The sequence below is a fragment of the Neoarius graeffei genome, chromosome 15, assembly GCF_027579695.1.
Source record: "Neoarius graeffei isolate fNeoGra1 chromosome 15, fNeoGra1.pri, whole genome shotgun sequence".
In the NCBI taxonomy this organism is placed as follows: domain Eukaryota; kingdom Metazoa; phylum Chordata; class Actinopteri; order Siluriformes; family Ariidae; genus Neoarius; species Neoarius graeffei.
In genome coordinates this window covers 25,484,099-25,505,444 of record NC_083583.1, presented here as the reverse complement: position 1 = coordinate 25,505,444, position 21,346 = coordinate 25,484,099, and the positions used below count along the sequence as shown (strand labels likewise).

General features: G+C 41.6%; 1 protein-coding gene across 6 annotated transcripts in view; it reads left to right on the top strand.

Moving 5' to 3' along the window:
- Window positions 1–449: 449 nt before the first annotated feature.
- The window catches only part of fes (FES proto-oncogene, tyrosine kinase), an 86,267-nt gene continuing 65,370 nt past the window's right edge, over window positions 450–21,346 (top strand). For 3 of the 6 annotated variants that reach the window (XR_009656678.1, XM_060941073.1, XM_060941072.1), the window contains exons 1-4: window positions 450–688; window positions 7,819–8,065; window positions 9,282–9,455; window positions 18,997–19,093. Coding sequence is in view for 5 of the 6 variants with exons in the window: in XM_060941073.1 (XP_060797056.1) it covers window positions 7,841–8,065; window positions 9,282–9,455; window positions 18,997–19,093 (496 nt within the window). In the remaining variant the exon portion in view is untranslated. Of the gene's footprint in view, window positions 689–7,818; window positions 8,066–9,281; window positions 9,456–18,996; window positions 19,094–21,346 lie in introns of those variants that run through there. The other 3 variants (XM_060941071.1, XM_060941070.1, XM_060941074.1) reach the window with 3 other exon arrangements.

Sequence of the window (21,346 nt, the reverse complement as noted above, 5' to 3'; positions counted from 1 at the left end):
TTATTGCAGTATTTATTGTATCTGTCATCATAACACACAATTCAGGGCTAATTAAAAACCACAGATGTGATACATGGTGATGCATAAAAGGAAAAGTGTTTTTTTTTTTTGGGGGGGGTTATGTTTTATTTCTGAGTGTGTAAGACGCCTGGACTAGGAAGAGAGAGACTTGGTTAACGCCCCTAGACAAAGTGATCGGACTCGAACTGATCCCATCACAGGTGATTTAAAGGTTAACGTTCAATAATTTGTTTATGAAAGAATCAGAGCGTCGCTTTTTGAAGAAACTCTCTCTGAATCCGCGCTTATGAGGCTCTTGCTGCTTTCAGAGCAACATTTCCGTGGTTTGATGGGTCGAATCCCAAACAGCTCCCTGCTCCCTATCTACACCTCCTCCCTAGGATATGAAACAATACGCGGCCCCGCCCTACATAGCGCGCTCTGTCCAATAGGGGGCCGTTTTAGGATTCGGCTGCGGTTGTGTGCGAGGACAGTGGTGTGGTGTTGTTCAATCCAGCTGTGAACGGCTCGCTGTTCTCACATCACACTTCTTTCTGTACTGAAGAACACAAATCCTTCTGTTGTTTTCTGTTTAGTTGTTTTTGTTGTTGTTGCTCCGTTCATGTTGTGATATTAAATGGACTTTCACGCCCTTCTTCACACGTCCTGAGACCAGACATCCGAGGAGGTGAGACTCTGAACATCATTAACTCTGTCTAATCGTGGTGTAGTTCAAATAATTTACACTGTCTAATGCAGAAGGGTCACGTTTCAATCCCACTGTAGACCTTTAAAGAGTGCTGTAGTCCAGGAAGGTGCCAACAACCTGAATAAACTACAGCAGGTGACTGAAGCTGCGTTCAAGCCCACAGCTGTCTTAAACATCCTGTTGTGGAACATGCAGGCTGTTTTTATAAGGGATTTATACAGTAAAGTTAGTTCTTGGAGTAGATTAGTAGCCTGTGGAGCCCCAAAGGTGACGTGTATATTTTATCTTGTGTACACGAGTTATAACAACTCGTTCCCACGTGATGACTTGCTGTAAATTCATTGGAGTCTCTAAACGACTTCCCATGCACACAGTCACCATATCATTTTACTCAAGTTTAATTTTCTATAGAACCACTGATTTTATTTTAAATTTTTGTATTTCGTGCACAGAAGTTATTTATCTCGTAGGGAAAGCTATAGCCTAATGGCTAGAGAAGCAGCTTTGGGCTCAAAAAGGTTGCTGGTTCGATTCCCTCGACCTGGCTGGAGTCCCCTTGAGCAAGGCATCTGCTCCCCAGGCTGCCCATCTCTGTGGGTATGTTAGGGTCCTGCTGTACTCTGGATAAAGGCCTGTAATGGGAGGAAGTCATCATCCGCCACAGAAGTTATTTATTTTGTGGGAGCAAACTATCTTGTGCACACAAGTTATTTACTGTAACTTCATATGCGTCTCTAAAGACTTCACATACACACAGGCACCATATAATGGAGAGAATTTCGCTAATCAAGTTTTTTTTCTTAAAGTACTGTAAGGTGATATGTGTCTTGCGGGAACAAGTTATCAACTTGTTCCCATAAGATAATAACTGATGTGGATGAGATTTAAAAAAAAAAAAAAACCTTATGGGAAAGGTGATGTGTATCTTGCGGGAACAAGTTATCAACTTGTTCCCATAAGATAATAACTGATGTGGATGAGATTTAAAAAAAAAAAAAAAACCTTATGGGAATTTAGGGTCTCCTTAGATTAAGCTTCTATGATATGAAAAAAAATTGCATAGGAATGATGTTGCATGAGCAGACAATGAACAAACATGCCAAGAAAAAAAATGGAAAAAATTTGCATTCCTGCATTGTTTTGAGACATGACCTGTTTCCTGAAACTATCCATCCATCCATCCATTATCTATCGCCGCTTATACTGTTCTACAGGGTCAGAGGCAAGCTGGAGCCTATCCCAGCTGACTATGGGTGAGAGGCGGGGTACACCCTGGACAAGTTGCCAGGTTATCGCAGGGCTGACGCAGAGACAACCATTCACACCTACAGTCAATTTAGAGCCACCAGTTAACCTAACCTGCATGCCTTTCGAGTGTAGGGGAAACCAGAGCACCCGGAAGAAGCCCACGCAGACACGGAGAGAACATGCAAACTCCACACAGAAACGCCCCTGTTGGCCACTGGGCTCAAACCCAGGAGCTTCTTGTTGTGAGGCGACAGTGCTAACCACTACACCACCGTGCCACCGTTTCCTGAAACTAAATATGTATTAATATTCTACCAGACTCTATAACAATAGAATCTTGTCATGGTGTTAAACACTGTGATGTGGATACTGTAACACAATGCTGTGCATTAGTACTGACGACCTTGAACTTCTCCAAATTTTGTTTTTACAACCTAGAATTGAACTTCGCAGGGGGAGAACCAGTATAGTTTGAAAAATTATTTCCAAATATAAAGTGTAAGTGTTGTGATTCACCCCCATTTTTCTGACCCCAAAATTTTTTCTGGTGCAAACTGTTGCCATTGAAAGTGACCTAATTAGCTGAATAGAGGTCAAATGTGTGTAATGCCACCTGTTCCTGGAAGGCGTAGAGCTTGCTAGAGGACATTTTACTTAAAAGATCTAAATCATGAACAAGTGTTGGCAGGCAAAACAAACCTTGCCTGGTAGCACTTATGATGAATATGAAGGAAGATATCATGAAAAAAAAAAGGTGCTCTATGGGTACATATGGCTATAAATAAAATTTTCTGATACCATATCCATACAGTAAATATAGCGCATATATATATATATATATATATATATATTTTTTTTTTTACTGTATGAGGCAGTAGCCACAAAAATGAAGCGTAATCCAAAAATGAACAATTTAAAAATCACAGAAGTAAAATATACCAAGTGTCTGTACTTTATATTATTCTACTCTTACCTCTTTAGGTTTTTCAGAACTGAAACCTCCGAACTGAGGCTGACATACACGCACTGTCGCCATGACTGAAACACTTATTTCCCGGAAATGGCCCTGCGCTAGAGCTCAGTGGAACGCACTTTCCCTCTGTAATAAGCATAAACATGTCTGAAAGCAATTTCTTTAGTCTTTGTCCATTTATTTCGAATGGTGAACTGAATTGTATACACTCGCTGGCCATTTTAATCGGAGCACGCACAGTGCGTGATTGCTACACTCTTGCATTCTTACAGCATGATGATAAAGTGGCTAGCACCTCTATACGAGGCAGTAGCCACAACAAAAACAATTGTGACCTTGACCAGATGACCCCCAAAATGAAGGTTCTATTTGAGACCAATGCCCATCTATCCTGAAAGTTTCATGAAGATCAGTCCAGCCATTCTCACACGGGGAGAACATGCAAGCTGTGGCTCAAACCCAGAACTTTCTTGCTGTGAGGCAACAGTGCTAACCACTACACCACCATGCTGCCCCTTTATATCATTCCTTAAAACACATCTACAGTACTTTTCAGGACTTCCAACTGCCCGAGCAGTCATCTAATTGTAGGACAACTTAGCATTGTGAGTTTTTGAGCATTTCATGAAACGTTCACTTGCTGTACACAATCCTTCAACCTGGTCAAAAAGTGACTTGGATCTTGACCATTTTATGTGACCACCTTAAATTATCATGTTGAGCGCCATTCATTTTATAGGGTTTTTGTTTTTTGCTTTACTATTGTGAATCAGTGGTACAGTGGTTAGCACTGTTGCTTCACAGCAGTAAGGTTCTGGGTTCAAACCTTGTGGCCGACCGAGGCTTTTCTGTATGGAGTTTGCATGTTCTCCCTGTACCTGCGCTCCAGTTTTCTCCCACGGTCCGAAGACATGTGCATTCGGTCAACTTGCTACTCTAAATTGCCTAGAGGTGTGAGTGTGAATGGCTGTTCATCTCTGTGTTAGCCCTAGTTGCAGTAAATTGGTGGCCTGCCCAGGGTCTGCCTCTCCAGACCCTTCCTCTTGCCCAAGGTCAACTGGGATTGGCTCCAGCTTCCCCCATGACCCTGATGGGTAAGTGGTATAGATAATGAATAGATATTGTGAATGAACATTGTGTGCGCAGCAGTCATTGTTTGTTTCTCAATCCCAAGCAACAGGTGGTTCAAGTTTGAGCTCTTTCCCTGCTCTTGGCACACCTGAACAAAAACACCTGGTTCAGGTGTGTTGTGCGCTTTGAGGAACACTGTAGGGTACTGTATGTTAGGATGAACTATTTTTGTATGTGGTATTGTCTGGTGAATAAATGAATGACATCAGGTTTCTGTCTTGGGAAAAGCCCAATTAAATCACCCCCAGTCAGTATTTTTCTGTCTGTGTTTCGCAATGTGTGAGGAAAGTCAGTTGGGTATGAACTCGGATTGGTTAACAGTGATGGATATCAGCAACTTAATGCAGTAATAAAGAAAATTCTGTGTATTCGCAATATCCTTTTTTTTTTTTTTTTTAAATCCAGAACTACCCTAAAGGAAGTGAAATTCTTAACAATCAGCAGCTGGTCAACCACGGTCTTTAACACCCCCAACAGAATAGGCTTTTTTTTTTTTTTTACATACAGAAATTATGGAAAATGAAAGTCTGTGACCAGGGCAGAAAAACAAAACCCTGCACCAGCCCAATAAGTTAGTAAAATCTTGAAAATGACAAACTTTTTTCTGTCTAGTGACATAACCATAAATGTTTCCACTTAAGTGACACATACCATTATCCTTTTTATAAGCCTGAGCATTGTTTATTCACAGGATGGAATCCTTACTGCTGTTTAATCACTCATTCAGCTTCAGTAACTGCTTTATTCTGGTCAGGGTCGATCCCAAGCCTATTCCATGAACACTGTGTAGTGGGAATACGCTCTGAAAGGGGTGCCAGTCCATTTCTGGGACCCATGTAGACACATTTTTTCACATCTGGGGCAATTTAGAATAGCCAGTCCGCCTACTAATGTTTTTGGGAGGTGAAAGGAAATTGGAGATTCCAGAGGAAACTCCAGACGCAAGGAGAACATGCACAGAAACTCCATAGAAACAGTAACTTGAGCTCAGGAAATTTTATTTCCTTTATTTTATAGCTGTACTTTAGAAAAGGAAAAATAAAGCTACAAAATCATGGTGTCTCCCCCCAAAAAATAAATAAATGAGGCACCAGTGACCTTCATAATATTGCCGCAGTCCAAATAACTAGATGGTTAAGTAAGCTACACTATGTGGGCAAAATTATGTGGACATCACACCCAGATGTTCTTGTTGAACATCCTATTCGAAATATAACATCCTTTGCTGTTATAATAACCTCCACTCTTCTGGGAAGGCTTTCCACTAGATTTTGAAGTGTGGCCATGGGGATTTGTGCTCATTCAGCTGCAAGAGCATTAATGAGGTCAAGCACTGATGTTGGTTGAGGAGTCCTGAGGTGCACACTGGAATTAGAACACTGAGATTCCATCCATCCATTATCCGTAACCGCTTATCCTGTGCAGGGTCGCAGACAAACGGGAGCCTATCCCAGCTGACTATGGGCTAGAGGCGGGGTACACCCTGGACAAGCTGCCAGGTTATTGCAGGGCCGACACATAGAGACAGACATTACGCCATTCACACTTGCGGTCAATTTAGAGCCACCAATTAACCTAACCTGCATTTCTTTGGACTGTCGGGGGGAAACTGGAGCACCCGGAGGAAACCCACACAGATACAGGGAGAACATGCAAACTCCACACAGAAAGGCCCTTGTCGGCCACTGGGCTTGAACCCAGAACCTTGTTACTGTGAGGCGACAGTGCTAACCGCTACACCACCATCCCGTCCACTGAGATTCCAGTTCATCCCAGTGGGGTTGAGGGTCAGGGCCCTGTGTTGGCCACTTGAGTTCTTCCATGTCAACCTTGGCAAGACATGTCTTCATGGAGTTTGCTTTATTCAAATTGTAATGCGGGTGGCGCGGTGGTGTAGCGGTTAGCATTGTCTCCTCACAGCAAGAAGGTCCTGGGTTCGAGCCCAGTGGCCGGTGAGGGCCTTTCTGTGTGGAGTTTGCATGTTGTCTGCATGAGTTTCCTCCGGGTGCTCCGGTTTCCCCCACAGTCCAAAGACATGCAGGTTAGGTTAACTGGTGACTCTAAATTGACAGTAGGTGTGAATGGTTGTTTGTCTCTGTGTCAGCCCTGCGATGACCTGGTGACTTGTCTTGGGTCTACCCTGCCTCTTGCCTGTAGTCAGCTGGGATAGGCTCCAGCTTGCCTGCAACCCTGTAGAACAGGATAAGCGGCTAAAGATGATGGAAATTGTACTGCTATGGCATACAAAAACAGTCCAGACAATCCTGTGCTTCCAACATTGTGACAACAGTTTGTGGAAGGCCTCACCATATGGATATGATGGTGAGGTGTCCCCAAACTTTTGGCTATGCTGTATAACATAGCTCATATTTGTCACAGACATAAATGGGATTGTCTTTTTGTAATGATTTCTCATGATTCCTATAACAGGAGCAAAACCTGACCAAATATATGGTATATACACTTACTGTTTTGTTCAAGGGGTTCTTTGGGTAAAAATAATCCAGCAGCCATATGCTTGTTCTTTAATAGTTTACATAACAGTTCAAGCAGTTTGATCTGTTTCAGGACAAGCTGAGCTCCTATGTAGTGCTTCCTGAATCAGGAGTTAGCCAATGAAAACCATTTGGTGCTCATGTTTTCTACTATTTTAGAACAACAATAAAAGTAGTATCCTTTAAAGGGATATTTTACCTCAAAATATTAACTTTTCTAAAGATGATGTGGTGCCTATTAGTGCAATCATTTATGTAAGGAATAAAACATGACAGGGTGTGCTGTTAGAGAAAAAATAATCAACACTGGGGTGATAGTTACTGCTACCACCTTAAAGTTGATTATTTTCCCTCTGGAAGTGTCCCCCCCCCCCAATACCACAGCAATTTGCCAATGCTAATAATTTTTATGTATTAAACAACGAAACATCTCATTATCTCTAGCCACTTTATCCTGTCCTACAGGGTCGCAGGCAAGCTGGAGCCTATCCCAGCTGACTACGGGCGAAAGGCGGGGTACACCCTGGACAAGTCGCCAGGTCATCACAGGGCTGACACACAGACACCGACAACCATTCACAATTACACCTACGGTCAATTTAGAGCCACCAGTTAACCTAACCTGCATGTCTTTGGACTGTGGGGGAAACCGGAGCACCCGGAGGAAACCCACGCGGACACGGGGAGAACATGCAAACTCCGCACAGAAAGGCCCTCGTCGGCCACGGGGCTTGATCCCGGGCCTTCTTGCTGTGAGGCGACGGCGCTAACCGCTACACCGCCGTGCCGCCCACAATGAAACATTGTACTTTTTATAGTTACATTTAACATTGTGTAGCATCACTTACATTATAACAGCTATAAACAGTTGTTCTCTCACCAGTTTAGTCTCTCTCTTGAAGTTAACAAGACAGCAAAATTCTGTAAAGCACAAACCCGTCTGTCGTGAAGACCCTTCCTTGTCAGAAAATGTAAAGGAACTGGGAGAATGTCATACAAGTCCCTGTGTAATTTTTTTTACTACATAAACAGTAACATATTAGAAAACATATTAATGTAACCCTGTCATCTGCCTTGCAGCTCGAACTACTGTCCGAGCTGCTGTTATAGAGAATTAGTCAACATCATCTGACCAGTCAGAATTGAGAATTCAGCAGTGTTGTGGTATAGAAATATTAACTTAACAAAAAAAGAAAAAACTTTCCTACATTCAGTGTCCACATCTTCAGAGCTGCCTTTGAAAAGTCTCTGTTTTCCTCTAGACTGTTGTCGTCCAGTGGGACAATGGGTTTTGGGGAAGAACTGTGGTGCCATCAGGGTCATGCTGCTCTGCTGCGACTGCAGGACTCTGAGCTACGGCTCATGGAGATGATGAAGAAGTGGATGACCCAGAGAGCCAAGAGCGACCGCGAGTTCTCTGTTCAGTTACATCAGATGGCGGCCATGGTGGAAAAACTGGAGGGCCCTCAGGCTGGAGGAGGCTTGGACTACATCAGCCAGCTTCATAAGGTATGCACGTATCCCTGCTGGACATCATTCAATCTAATATATTATCTCTATTATGGGCTAATGAGCTGTGGGTAAACCGACACCAGCGCTGCCATTCACTGGCTCAGTTTACACTAATTGCTGTTTCAGATTCCATATTCTACTCAACAAGAGTGAACTGATTGAATTTAGCTGTCTCTGGGAAGTTACTGAAAGGTTGCTCAATTAAGAAGCGCTGTGCTTCAGAATTCCTCCAATGCCCCAAGCGGTGTTCTGAGCCAAGGATGCAAAAACAACATCGATTATTCACCTCATGTTTTAGTGACTGACTGACTGACTGCTGAGATTCTCATGCTTAAAAAAAAAATTGTGCAGTCAGGGAAAACAAAGCTTTCCCAGGCGTTTAGCTCATTTTCTGATCCCTTTCCCCAGCCATGATATCTCTAATATTTCTCATTCAGTCATCTTTCGTCAGTATATCCTTGTCACGATGCCAAGGATCCCAGGAACACTGGGCATGATGTAGGAATACACCCTGAATAGGAGACCAGTTCATCGCAGGACAAATATATGATTTATTAAACCTAATTCTTGGCAGTTTTAGTAGTTTAAAGCTTGAGATTTTTTTTCTTGCTTATTTCAAGCATTTATATTTATAAAGAAGTAAAGTTATTTACCAAAAAAGACCATTTCAAGCACATATCTTATAGTTGCTATAATATTTGCTTATTATTATCTTATAATGAAAAATATTAAATATATTCAATCATATTCCGGAATTTTATTTTTTGCAGTGTACAGTTGCATAGTTGCAGTGTGTCAATAAGTGCTAGTCCTTATCTGAAATTATCATTTTGAAATGTTATCACTTCCCCATTTTTGATGACCAAATGATGGCTGTTTGGACGTTGAGTCAGTCTGAAATTTACATCAGTCATGTGTTTACCTGATGACCTTGCACTTTTTCATAAAAGCATAATACACTGTCAACAGGTGAAGTGAGCGGAAGGGATTTGGGTGACGTAAGAACCTGAGGGCATTTCAGCTTTGCATGTTCATACGTATTCATAGATTTGTGCATTACTTATAAGGGGAAAGGTGTAGGGATGCTTTCAGGTGATTTAAGTCGTTTCTTAAAAAGCATTTAATGATTTTTAATGGATCAAGCGTGCACTTTCATGTGTACTACCTGTATATGATGTAGGCATGTCTGCTGATCATTAAATTTCTCCAACAGTCGTGGAATGTGATGGTGAGCGAGACGGAGAACCTGAGTCGGATCCTCCGCAAGCACTCTGAAGACCTGATGGTGGGTCCTCTAAGCAAACTCACTCTTCTAATCAGAGACAAACAGCAACTAAAGAAGACGTACACCGAGCAGTGGAGCCTTCTCAACCAAGAGCTATGCAGGGTCAGCACCACAACCAGTTTATATTTTCATCTGGTTTATATGAAATCTAATAGCACGTTATGTAAGTAGGTGGGACATATTTTTCTTTTGGCATCAGTGTATGAGCGGCACTTTTTATCCACAGTCAATTTTTGGTACACTTGAGACATGAGTATATGAAAACTTAGACATGTGTAGAGGTGATATCATCATGCCACAGTGCAGTAGCTTTCAATCCGAGTCCTCCTGCTACAAGGTCAAGGTCTTTTTGTCATTTCAACCATATGCAGTTGGTACGGTACACAGTTAAAACGAAACTACCTTTCTCCAGGACCATGGTGCTACATGGAACATCACAGGACTACAAGTCTACATATAACAACATAAAGTGCAAGAGTGCAACAAGTGCAACACTGCAGACAGTAAATGTGACGATTGCTGGGTTTCAGTTGCGTTACTTAGCAGTTTTACCGGAAGTGAAATAGCTGGTGGTCTAAACAACTCGTGATAAGTTATCAGAGTACGCTCATAATCTAAAAGCCACTGCTCGCTTTAGATATATTCAGAAGATTGCTATGTGCAATGGAATCGACCCCTACAGTCTGAGAAAGAAGGATTTGTCATACGATCTCAAACTACCCTTCAGTCGAGTTCCCCGACATCTCAAACTATCTGGTGTTGCAGACGTCCTTCTACACCGCAAAACAGATGAAAGCGTGAAAGAGTATGGAGGCTTACAACTTTTTTTTGTATGTAGCTGGGTAAAGGACCTCGGTATCAAGTCACTGCCAAATGAATCCTGTATTGTTTTTGCCTGTGTACGTATGGGTTTTTTTTTTTTTTTTTTGTTTAAAGCTTTTCGTTCGTGTCTTTATAACGAAGTGCTGCAAGTTGAAGTGTAAACAAACAACAGTTCGCTTGATTCTCACTTGTGTTGGCTCTTATCTCTCAGGTAACTCATTCGCAAAGATCATCAGAAACCCCTTTAAAGACCTGGACCTTAGTTAAACAAGATGGAGAAGTGATCACGGTGCATTGTAACTGTATGGCTGGGTAAGAATTTTGTCGCGACCTTCATGCATATGGACTTTGTGAGGAGTAAACAAACAAACAACTGGGGACTGACTAAAAAAGTACTGTAAAATAACGGCACATAGCAAGAAAAGTACTTGGAAAACACTAAGGACATAGCTGAGAGGGATATACAAACCTTTCACAAAGTGATCACTGCAAACTTGAGCATGCTTCGATTCGGCTCCCTTCGATTTCAGTGAGAGGTTCAAAAGCCACCTTTCTTGACATCTTGTGAAATCCTGTGTTTGTTCACCCTTTTTTATTAGTTCACGGGGAACCCTGAAGAAACTTTCATCAGTTTCACAGTTTGATCGATTCAAACAACCTAAAACAACGCAAGTATAAGGGATTTTTCATGCGAGCAGTGCACCTTCTCCGTACAAACGCTTTGTCAACTGAGCTTTGGTAGACCACCAGCTAAAGTTCTGAATAATTAATGAGACGGATGTGACGTCACGTGAAACCCAGCAATAGACAATAAACGGACAATAAACGACACAAGCAACATAAGGTGCAGAGTTGAGTGTGCATATTGAGGTAGTATATGAAAGAAAATAAATGTAAACTTTGTGTGCAAGAGACATTAAGGCAGTAGTGCATTACTGTCCACTGTGCAAAGATTGCAGTGTGTTCAACAGTCCGTGTTAATCAGTCTGAGTTGAGGAGTCTGATGGCATGAGGAACTGAAGTAGTGTATGAAAATGGAAGAAATAAATGTCAAGTGTGTGTGTGAGAGAGAGGGATGTTGTAACCACTGTAAGTAATAGTGCAATATTGTTCACTGTGCAAATACTGCAGTGTGAGTGGTGTGTTCAACAGTCCATGTGTTATCAGTCCAGTTCCTCAGAGTTGAGGAGTCTGATAGCATGTGGGAAGAAACTGTTACAGAGCCTGGCTGTGAAGGCCTGAATGCTTTGGTACCTTTTTCCAGACAGCAGGAGGGTGAAGAGATTGTGTGTGGGGTTGGCCACGATGCTGGTGGCTTTCCAGATGCAGCGTGTGGTATAAATGTCTGTGATAGAGGGAAGTGAGACTCCGATGATCTTCTCAGCTGTCCTCACTATCCGCTGTAGGGTCTTGCGATCCGAGATGGTGCAATTCCCAAACCAGACCGTGATTCAGCTGCATAATGCTCTCATTAGTCCCTCTGTAGAATATTGTGAAAATGGGAGATGGGTTTTCCTCAGCCTCTGCACACACATCAGACTCGGCTCATGAACGACTTGATGGCGGATAACGTGATGTTTTATTGCAGGGAAAGCACATGTGCAGTACATGGGGCCACAAGACTGGAATGGAGAACTATGAGCTAATCCAAATGAAGTAGGAAGCAAAGTGTTTGTTAATTCATGTAACATTAAACAAAATGGATGATAACATGTTGATGGTGAAGGATAGAAAGGATAAAGGAAGGGGATGTAGGATAAAGGGGGGATATTGGTGATTTATTATATTAGAATGTTTGAGTGGTGATGAATTGCTGTGTCTTCATGGCACACAACAAGGTTTTTCTTCAGCTGGATTTTCCCTACAGCCATGATGTAAAACTTGAGCACTGGTAGTATTGAAACAGTTGTGGTGAAGCCTCTGAAATCTGCATCTGAATAACTTTTTAACCGTCAGTTGAAAGCAATAATTATTGGCATACCAGTGTGTTTTTTCATTGTTGGGGCAGCGGTGGCTCAATGGTTAAGGCTCTGGGTTACTGATCAGAAAGATGCGGGTTCAAACCCAGGACTGCCAAGCCCTTAACTCTGTCTGCTCCTTGGGTGCGGTATCATGGTTGACCTTGCACTCTGACTTCAGCTTCCTAACAAACTAGGATATGTGAAGAAAAGAATTTCAGTGCATTTCTTCTTCCATTACCAAGAACAGCACGTCCTGTCATGTTTTATTCCTCTCCTAAAGTTTCGCCCTCTCCTAGAGTTAATAAGACAGCAAAATATAGCTGATCATGCTACCCAGAAACTTCTCTCATGCAGCTTTACATTACAGCTTTAACTCTGACTATTCCAAAGCACGGACACTGGAGACTCCTTCCAAAAATTCTAAATAAACTTCATACAGAAAATGTCACCACATCAGCGAGTATGTTTGTTTGCGTTTTATTTTTATACCCCCGCTCCAAAGGGGGGTGGGGTAATGATTTTTTTACCTCTTTCAGTCCGTTCGTCTGTTTTTCCGTCTGTCCGAAACACCCTTTTTCTCAGCAACCACAAATCATAGCCACTTGGTAGCAAACTTCAGCTTGGGGTTCTATACCATGTATACTGTTTCAGGTCTGTCGCACATCAACTTTCTCTTTACTGACCAAATGTATTTACGAAACGTATAGTGTGGATTTACAAAGTTTTCGTAACACTTTTCTCAGCAACTACAAATCACAACTGCTTGATATTTGGTATCGAGCTTCAGCTTGGGATTCTATACCATGTATACCATTTTCAGGTCTATCCCACATCGACTTCCTGTTTACCGACAATGTATTTACGAAACATATAGGGTGGATTTTGACGCTATTTCAAGAAGTAAAACGCTATTTCAAAATGACAGTTTACCAGGATGCTATTTGAAATACCTGGAGAGAACACTGCTCTTTACTTACTTGTTTCAGGGTTAATTATTTGTTGACGTCAACATTCATAATAAGTGTCCTATTCTTTTGATTGCTTGCATTCTGATATAAGCAAGAGCGGGGGGATATGTAAGTGAGAAGTAGCTCACAGTTGATCTTGTTTTTAATCCATTTATTTGGAACATCCACTATATAAGTCTTTGTGAATGAATTATTCTAGAAATGGCATATTAAGAGCATTTAATATAAACCTGCTTGTGGCTGGCACTACTGTTAGAGCTGCGGTTGCAGAAAAATAATTAACACCTTCTCACCAATCAGATTCGAAACAGCACTGTGCAATATTAAATAATGGACTGGCCCTATAGATCTGCGCTACACAACAAAAGAAAAAAAAATGATCATGGACGAATCGCTACAAGAATACTGGTAACAGTATTCTGACTTCCTTATCCTCTGGAACGTGCTGTATGAATGTAACAATCTGGATTTTGATTCTTAATGGTCACATATGCATGCTTATTTATAGGCAATGAGTCCAGATCTGATTAGCATCAGTGCCAAATATACCAAATTTTTCCCCTGAGCAATGAAGCTGATAGAAAAACAGCATGAATAGTGAAGCATGAAGGCTGTGTGCATTTCTGTCTCCAGGCCACTTTAATACAACAGGAAGGGAACTAAAGAGAGTCTGTTTCCATAATGAAAGTGCAAAAAACACACATGGAAGTGAAAAAGTAGTGGTGGAATTTGTGTGAAACAAAAAGGGGATCTAGCCAGTGTGTACAGGTGGACAAAGTCAGTTTAAGATTTTGCACTCTGTGAAACCCGAATCCGGTCTTAAAAGGCAGAGTGCACTGTAGCATCGTAATCAACAGGTGGTTAAAGGGGATTGAAACAAAGGGTGGTTGGTATATATGGGTATAAAAATACACAATGATATGAAGAATCGAGGCTGGGGGTGATTTCTTTCTAGCCCAGACTGTTCATGCAGCATATCAGTGACAGTCATGTCAGTTGAAACACTGCCAGGATTTGACTTCCATTTGGGCTGATATTTTTTTTAGCTGTGTCAGTGATGTCATGAATGGTGATTGAGAAGACGTGTATTACAGTTGTGGGTGCAATAAATGCCCTTGGAGGAGAAGCTAAACGTATCTCGACGAAGTCCAATCAAAGTACAAATCGTACAGATGAGGAAACTAAGTTTAGTGTCTTCCTGTTTACCATGTTTGGTATTTAGAGGAAGTATATGACAAACCCGGTAGAGCATTAGATTTCAACCTCCCATTTAATATCCTGACCAGCTGTCACTGGATTAAGGCTAGACTTGGTTACGATTATTGAAATTCGAGTGTAAAGATGAGTATAAAGGATAACTGGACAGCAACTTTTTAAAGAAACGGTTCTTTTTTAACCTGTCTAGTGGATTGTTTTGGCAGGTGTTCATAATAAAAAGAAGTTCAGATAATTACTGGTCGAGGTGTGAGCCTGCATGTCAAATCTCTACTCGTCATTGACTGGTTTTCTTTTCCACTGCGAAAGTTCTCTCTTAAAATAGTTTAGGATGGTTTGAAATGTGTCGTGAAGTAAACTGTTTAAATTTTGCAGAAGAATGTCTTCCATCTCTCTGACATGGGGTGAACAAAATGAACGAGTGGAGCTACAAGGCAGGCATGAATTATGTTTACTCAAACAGGAGAAAGATCCATCGATCCTTCATCTCCACAGTGGCACTGGCAGTGTCTTCAGGTCTCAACAGTTGGCTCTTTCGAGATCAGTATCGGTGGATTTCTTGAAAAAATTGAGAATACAAAATGATGGTTGTTTGTAGTAAATACAAGACTCTGCTTGTTTATAAATGAGCTGTTTTCTTAACTTTTGTTGAGTGAAAATGAGAGAGATTAGAGCCACACATATCGGGCCTGGAGATTGAAGGGGAGAGAGTATATTTATTTATTTATTTCCTGCTTTGGCAGAGGACACCTGCTTATTTGTTTAGGTTGAATGGATCCTGGATATAAAGTTTAGCAGACTCCCATTACTATTATTGCCTGATGAGTCATTGGTGTGTTTTTCATACTTCTGCATTCATGCTTTTGACTTCCTTCTGGAAACCCATGAAAGGAATCATTAATTTTTGGTGCATTTGGGGGTTAATGGCTGGCAAATTTACCCAGTTAGCACAGCTGGAATATTGGCAATAAGGCTTATTTTGTGTTTGAATTACCAGTTATTAGCACTCGTACACTGGAGCTAGCAACTTCATTGGCGATAACAATAGCTTACTTGGATAGAAGGGTTAAATTATTAATATATCAAACTTATTAGGATCCTAAACTAACAGCAAAGTGTAATATGAACTTGCTGTCTTTTGCTCTCTCCCTGTTTTGACAGTCATGTATCCTGATAAGATTTTACTCACATGCATTTACATTAGTTTCATGTGTATCAAGGTAACCAGATCTCTTACGTTAATATGCAAATCCCCTTTCATTCATCCACAACGTCCAGATTTGCACCTTGTTTTAAGTTGCTTTGTGCACCTAAATGATTGATTTTTTTTTTTAATTATTAACTGTTTAAAACATAGTCTGTGGGTCCCAAGTTCAATGTGTATTGCAGTTTGGAAAGATGGATGCATTCAGACACATGGCTAAAATACATCTCAGACTTCCTGAAGTGATTTTAATTATTAGTATTTATAGATACTAGTGCATCTCAAAATATTGGAATATCGTGAAAGTTATTTTTTTTCATAATTTAATTCAAAAAGGTAAACTTTCATATATTCTATATTCATTGCAGGTAAAGTGAAATATCTTTTTTTTTTTTGTATTAATTTTGACAATTATGGCTTATAGCTCATGAAAATCGGAAATCCAGTATCTCAAAATATCAGAATATTTCATTTCGAGTTTGAGTAAAACAGTATAAATACTGTGTATCTCTTGGTCTAGTTCAGTACACGCAACCACAATCACGAAAGACTGCTGACTTGACAGTTGTCCAGAAGATGATCATTGACTCCCTCCACAAGGAGGGTAACCCCCAGAAGGTTATTGCTGAAAAGGCTGGCTGGAAAAGGTGCGCAAACAGGGATGACCGCAGCCTTGAGAGGATTGTCAAGAAAAGTTGATTCAGGAACTTGGTTGAGCTTCACAAGGAGTGGACTGAGGCTGGTGTCGATGCATCAAGAGCCACCACACACAGACGTCTTCAGGAAAGAGGCTACACCTGTTGGATTTCTAATATCAAGCCACTCCTGAACCAGAGACGTCAGAAGTGTCTTACCTGGACTAAGGAGAGAGAGAACTGGACTGTTGCTCAGTGGATTTGATAACACAGTAGACCCACATCAACAGATGACATGGCACCCCAAATTATCACAGACTGCAGAAACTTCACACTGGACTTCAAACACCTTGGATTCTGTGCCTCTCCACTCTTCCTCCAGACTCTAGGACCTTGATTTCCAAATGAAATGCAAAATTTACTTTCATCTGGGGAAAAAAAGGACTTTGGACCACTGAGCAACAGTCCAGTTCTTTCTCTCCTTAGCCACAATGGAGTTTGAATGGTAACTGAAAATCAGTGGATTAGTTCTGTGTTAAACTGTCGACTAAAACTCAGTGGAGGAATGTGTAAAAATCTGTGCTTAAGAGCACACAGTAGAGTTGAACTACCTTTTGGGAGAAAATGTGGATTACAAGTGATTAAATTTGCATTGTCCAAATTTAAGCAATTCTAAGATTTTGGAAGTTGTTGAGTGTGAACTTCATTCCCAAGCCTGCATCACAGGAAAGTAAAAACCTCCTGCTCCACTTATCTGAATTTTTTAGCTCATCTGGCTGACAGGCGATGAACTTATGCCATCATGTGTTGTCCGGCGTCCGTCATTTGTCCGTCCAGCATCGTCCACGTTTTCACGAAAATCGCTTCTTCTCTCTCAATTTTTTACCAATTTTTATTCTTTTTGGCAGGAAGGTAGGTCTGCCTGCGATGCATATGGCTTCTACCCAAATTTGCATAATTGCATTTAATAATGAGGATATGGAGTAATTAAGCCTTAATGAGCAGTTTCCACACACATTGCTTCTTCTCCCTCAATTCTTCACCGATTTTGATTCTTTCTGGCATGAAGGTAGGGGTACCAAGGGTGCATATAACTTCTACCCAGATTTGCTTAATTGCAATTGTTAATGAAGTTATGGACTAATTAAACCTTAATGAGCAGTTCAACAAATTGTTTCTTCTCCAATTCCTCGTTGTTTTGGATCCCTTCTGGGAAATCGGTCAGTATTCCTAGGGTGTATATAGCTTCTATATATAGCTCGTATATAGTGTATATAGCTTGCAACATTTATTGCGTAAGGTGGCCCACTTTAGATTGTTCCTTCTGGACTAGACAGGGCTGGAGTGAGCTACACAGTCATTGATGTTGGGGGGTTTATGTATTTATTTATTTGCTTCCTCTGGATCTAGGCTCAAGGTGATGCCATTTCAAGTATGGTTTCTCAAAAATAAAAACTATTGTGCCTCCTCTCGCCCATAGTCAGCTGGGATAGGCTACAGCTTGCCTGCGACCCTGTAGAACAGGATAAGCGGCTACAGATGATGGATGGATGGATGGATGGATGGATGGATAGTGTGCCTCCTATTTGTATCTGTATTTGTGCAAGTTTAGAACACAGTACATGTTCAAGCCAAATAATTAACCCCTATTTAGCATTTTTGGAAAGAGTCTCCAGTGTCAGCACTTTGTGCCTGTCAGAGGTAAAGCTTTATATATATACTATATATAAACCTATATACTTTAGGTTTTCTAATATGGGACTATTCATGATGGTACTTCTCTGTAACAAGACGAGCTGAATTGGTTGGTTTATTAGCTTTGAGAGAGAAAAAGACAGGCTGGTGAGGGAATGGATATTTATAGCTGCTATAATACAAGTGATAACAGATGCTAACTTTTGTGTGTGTGTGTTCCACAATATTAAAACATAACTATAAAGGAATGGAAAGTCTCATCTCATCTCATTATCTCTAGCCGCTTTATCCTGTCCTACAGGGTCGCAGGCAAGCTGGAGCCTATCCCAGCTGACTATGGGCGGAAGGCGGGGTACACCCTGGACAAGTCGCCAGGTCATCACAGGGCTGACACATAGACACAGACAACCATTCACACTCACATTCACACCTACGGTCAATTTAGAGTCACCAGTTAACCTAACCTGCATGTCTTTGGACTGTGGGGGAAACCGGAGCACCCGGAGGAAACCCACGCGGACACGGGGAGAACATGCAAACTCCGCACAGAAAGGCCCTCGCCGGCCACGGGGCTCGAACCCGGACCTTCTTGCTGTGAGGCGACAGCGCTAACCACTACACCACCGTGCCGCCCGGAATGGAAAGTATAATGGTTTTTTTCTTTTTTTTTGATGGATAATGTTATTGTAGGCAAATGACTTGTCTGACATTGGCTGGATACATACCAATTACTTTTACCACCTCGAAGTTGTTTATTTTCCTATAATGGCATACTCCGTCATATTTTATTCTAAAGAGCTATATTTAGCAGATTGATTACTTGATATAACTTTTTAAACATGTTAATTTTGCACAACAGAACATACAGGTTGCAAGGCACAGTGTAATTCTCTTTTCACAGTTTAACTTGGAAAATTAACAGCTAACTTGGAAACTCAAATGTGACGCAGAATGTGGTCTTTTAGGTGTTTTGTTTTCCTGGTAAATCAGCTTCGCTGAGTGCTCCCTTTGATGCCTTCCACCTCAAAAGCTGTACAAACCACAGGGATTCACACTTCTTGCTTACTTCTTTGTATGACCATCCTAAGTCAATGCGTGTCTGTCTAATTGATTCTCTCGTCTTGCCCTGTTGTGGAAGGTTAGGTCACCCAAACTGAGTTGGACCGCCTGAAGTCTAATTACAAGCAGTTGGTGCGAGATGCAACCCTAGCCAAGAAGAAATATCAGGAAGCGAGTAAAGGTAGGGCATGTAGTTGCTTCTCATTTCCCTTTGCAGCCTTGGCTTCCTTCATTTCTATTATGAATGCCAAATGCTATGCAAATAGCGCACAAATGCCCAGAGCACTCATACAATCCGTGGAACTGCCTTTGTTCAGAGCACACAATGTGGAAATGACGAGAGTGTGATTTAAGCAAACTACAACCCTCCATTTTAACAAGCAGGTAACCGTCAGAAAGGGTTTCACACAATGTGTAGGTCATAGATCATATATGCAGTGACAAACAATTGAAATCTGTCCAGTATTGAGTTTGAAAGCTATAACCAGCAACTGTAAAATGGCTATACAATATAATTCTATGGGGCAATCTCTGTAAGGATCCCTTCCATGTTGTTGGACACTTATCATATGAGCCTGTCAGTGGTGAAAACAAGCGTTTTGCTTCAACGCAGATGATTGCTCCATCAAATTTACATTGTATAGTCGTTTTGCAGTTGAGCCATTCCACCGAATCGGTGCCATTTCCGTCCCTAGAAAATTCTATGTATAAATGCACATAAAAATGTACTTTAAAATACATTTCCTTATTACGCAGAATGTCCTGCACATTGATCTGATTTCAAATTTAAGATATATAATTGTAAGGATTAATAAAAACTACCTAAAACATTGAAAAATAGCATGTTACCTGTCCCCGCACTCTAATGGCCCTTTTCCACTACCCTTTTTCAGCTCACTTCAGCCCGACACGGCTCGCGTTTCGACTACCAAAAACCGGCACGACTCAGCTCGTTTCAGCCCTGCTTAGCCCCTAAAACTCGCACCGTTTTGGAGTGGGGCTGAAGCGAGCCAAACCGTGCCGACTGAGGCTGGGGGCGTGAGCAGACACTCCCCTGTGCACTGATTGGTGAGGAGGAGTGTCCTTACATGCCCACACACGCCCCGCGAGCGCGCTGGGATCTGTAAACACCGCAAACCCGGAAGAAGAATAATTACGAATTACGAGAATTTCTGAAGCCTTATGTGCCTCGCCTCATCTATACGCTCTTGCCGGTATCTGTTGGCATTGTCGGTGACAACAAGCCACAGCACCAAGACCAGCAACACTAACGACTCCATGTCCTCCATGTTTATTGTTTATTATCCGGGTCGTGAGACTACCGCTTAAAAGATCACTGAATCAGTGACATATACAGAGCATCGTGGACGAGTTCGCGGAGCGCAAGGCTCGTCGTATGCCCTTCAAATAATACGCGCAGTAGGCTATTGATGTTTTATTATGAGCCATGTACAGTATGTCGCCTAATGTTTTTTTGTTTCTGAGTTACATGTTCGTTTGAAGGACTTAATGTACAAACTAACATAGTTGCACCCCGTAGTGTTGAAATTGGTAAACACAGTGCATTCAGTGAGGTTTGCACCGCCCTCCTTTTATTTCTGACTCTTCCTGTCACCGTTGCAACCTCTGAGCGCTCATTCGTATGCCCTTCAAATAATGTGCGCAGTATAGGCTATTGATGTTTTATTATGAGCCATGTACAGTATCCTAATGTTTTTTGTTTCTGAGTTACATGTTCGTTTGAAGGACTTGATGTACTAAATAACATAGTTGCACCCGGTAGTGTTGAAATTGGTAAACACCGCAGTTGCGGACATTTTGTAGCCTAAAATGATGTTATGATAAGCTTTAATAAAGGGCCCGGTCATTTGCCCCGCCCCCGGCCCGGCTCTGACTTGTTCCGCCACTGTCACTGATGTCACTGTTTGCGCTGCTTAACGACATCACGTGACGTCCACCCACTTTCGCTAACTCCACCCAATGTGTCCACCCACATCCAGCCAGCACGGTTCAGCGCGGTTGTAGTCGAAATGCAACTCCAACAGCCCCGCTCAGCTCGACTCAGCTCGACTCGGCACGGCACGGCTCAGCCACGTTTGTAGTGGAAAAGCGGCATAACTTTATACGGTACTTAACTATGAAATATTATGATTAAAATCCTTCAGAAACAGTATTTCTTTTGCACTGTTGTGCGACTCCATATCCTATCCATGGTTTAAATATTTTTTTTTTTCATAAGAAATCCACAATATCTTAGTTAAAATACACATTTTAGTCGTGTCCCTGGGTTTTCACTCAGTCCTGTTACCCAAACATATTACCCCATCTGACAAATTTGGAACATTCCATAAATCATATGCTCAACAGGAAGTTACATCAGTTGTGTCTTCTGAAGGCCATGGGAAGACCAAAAGTTAGTTCTCTCATTTACTTT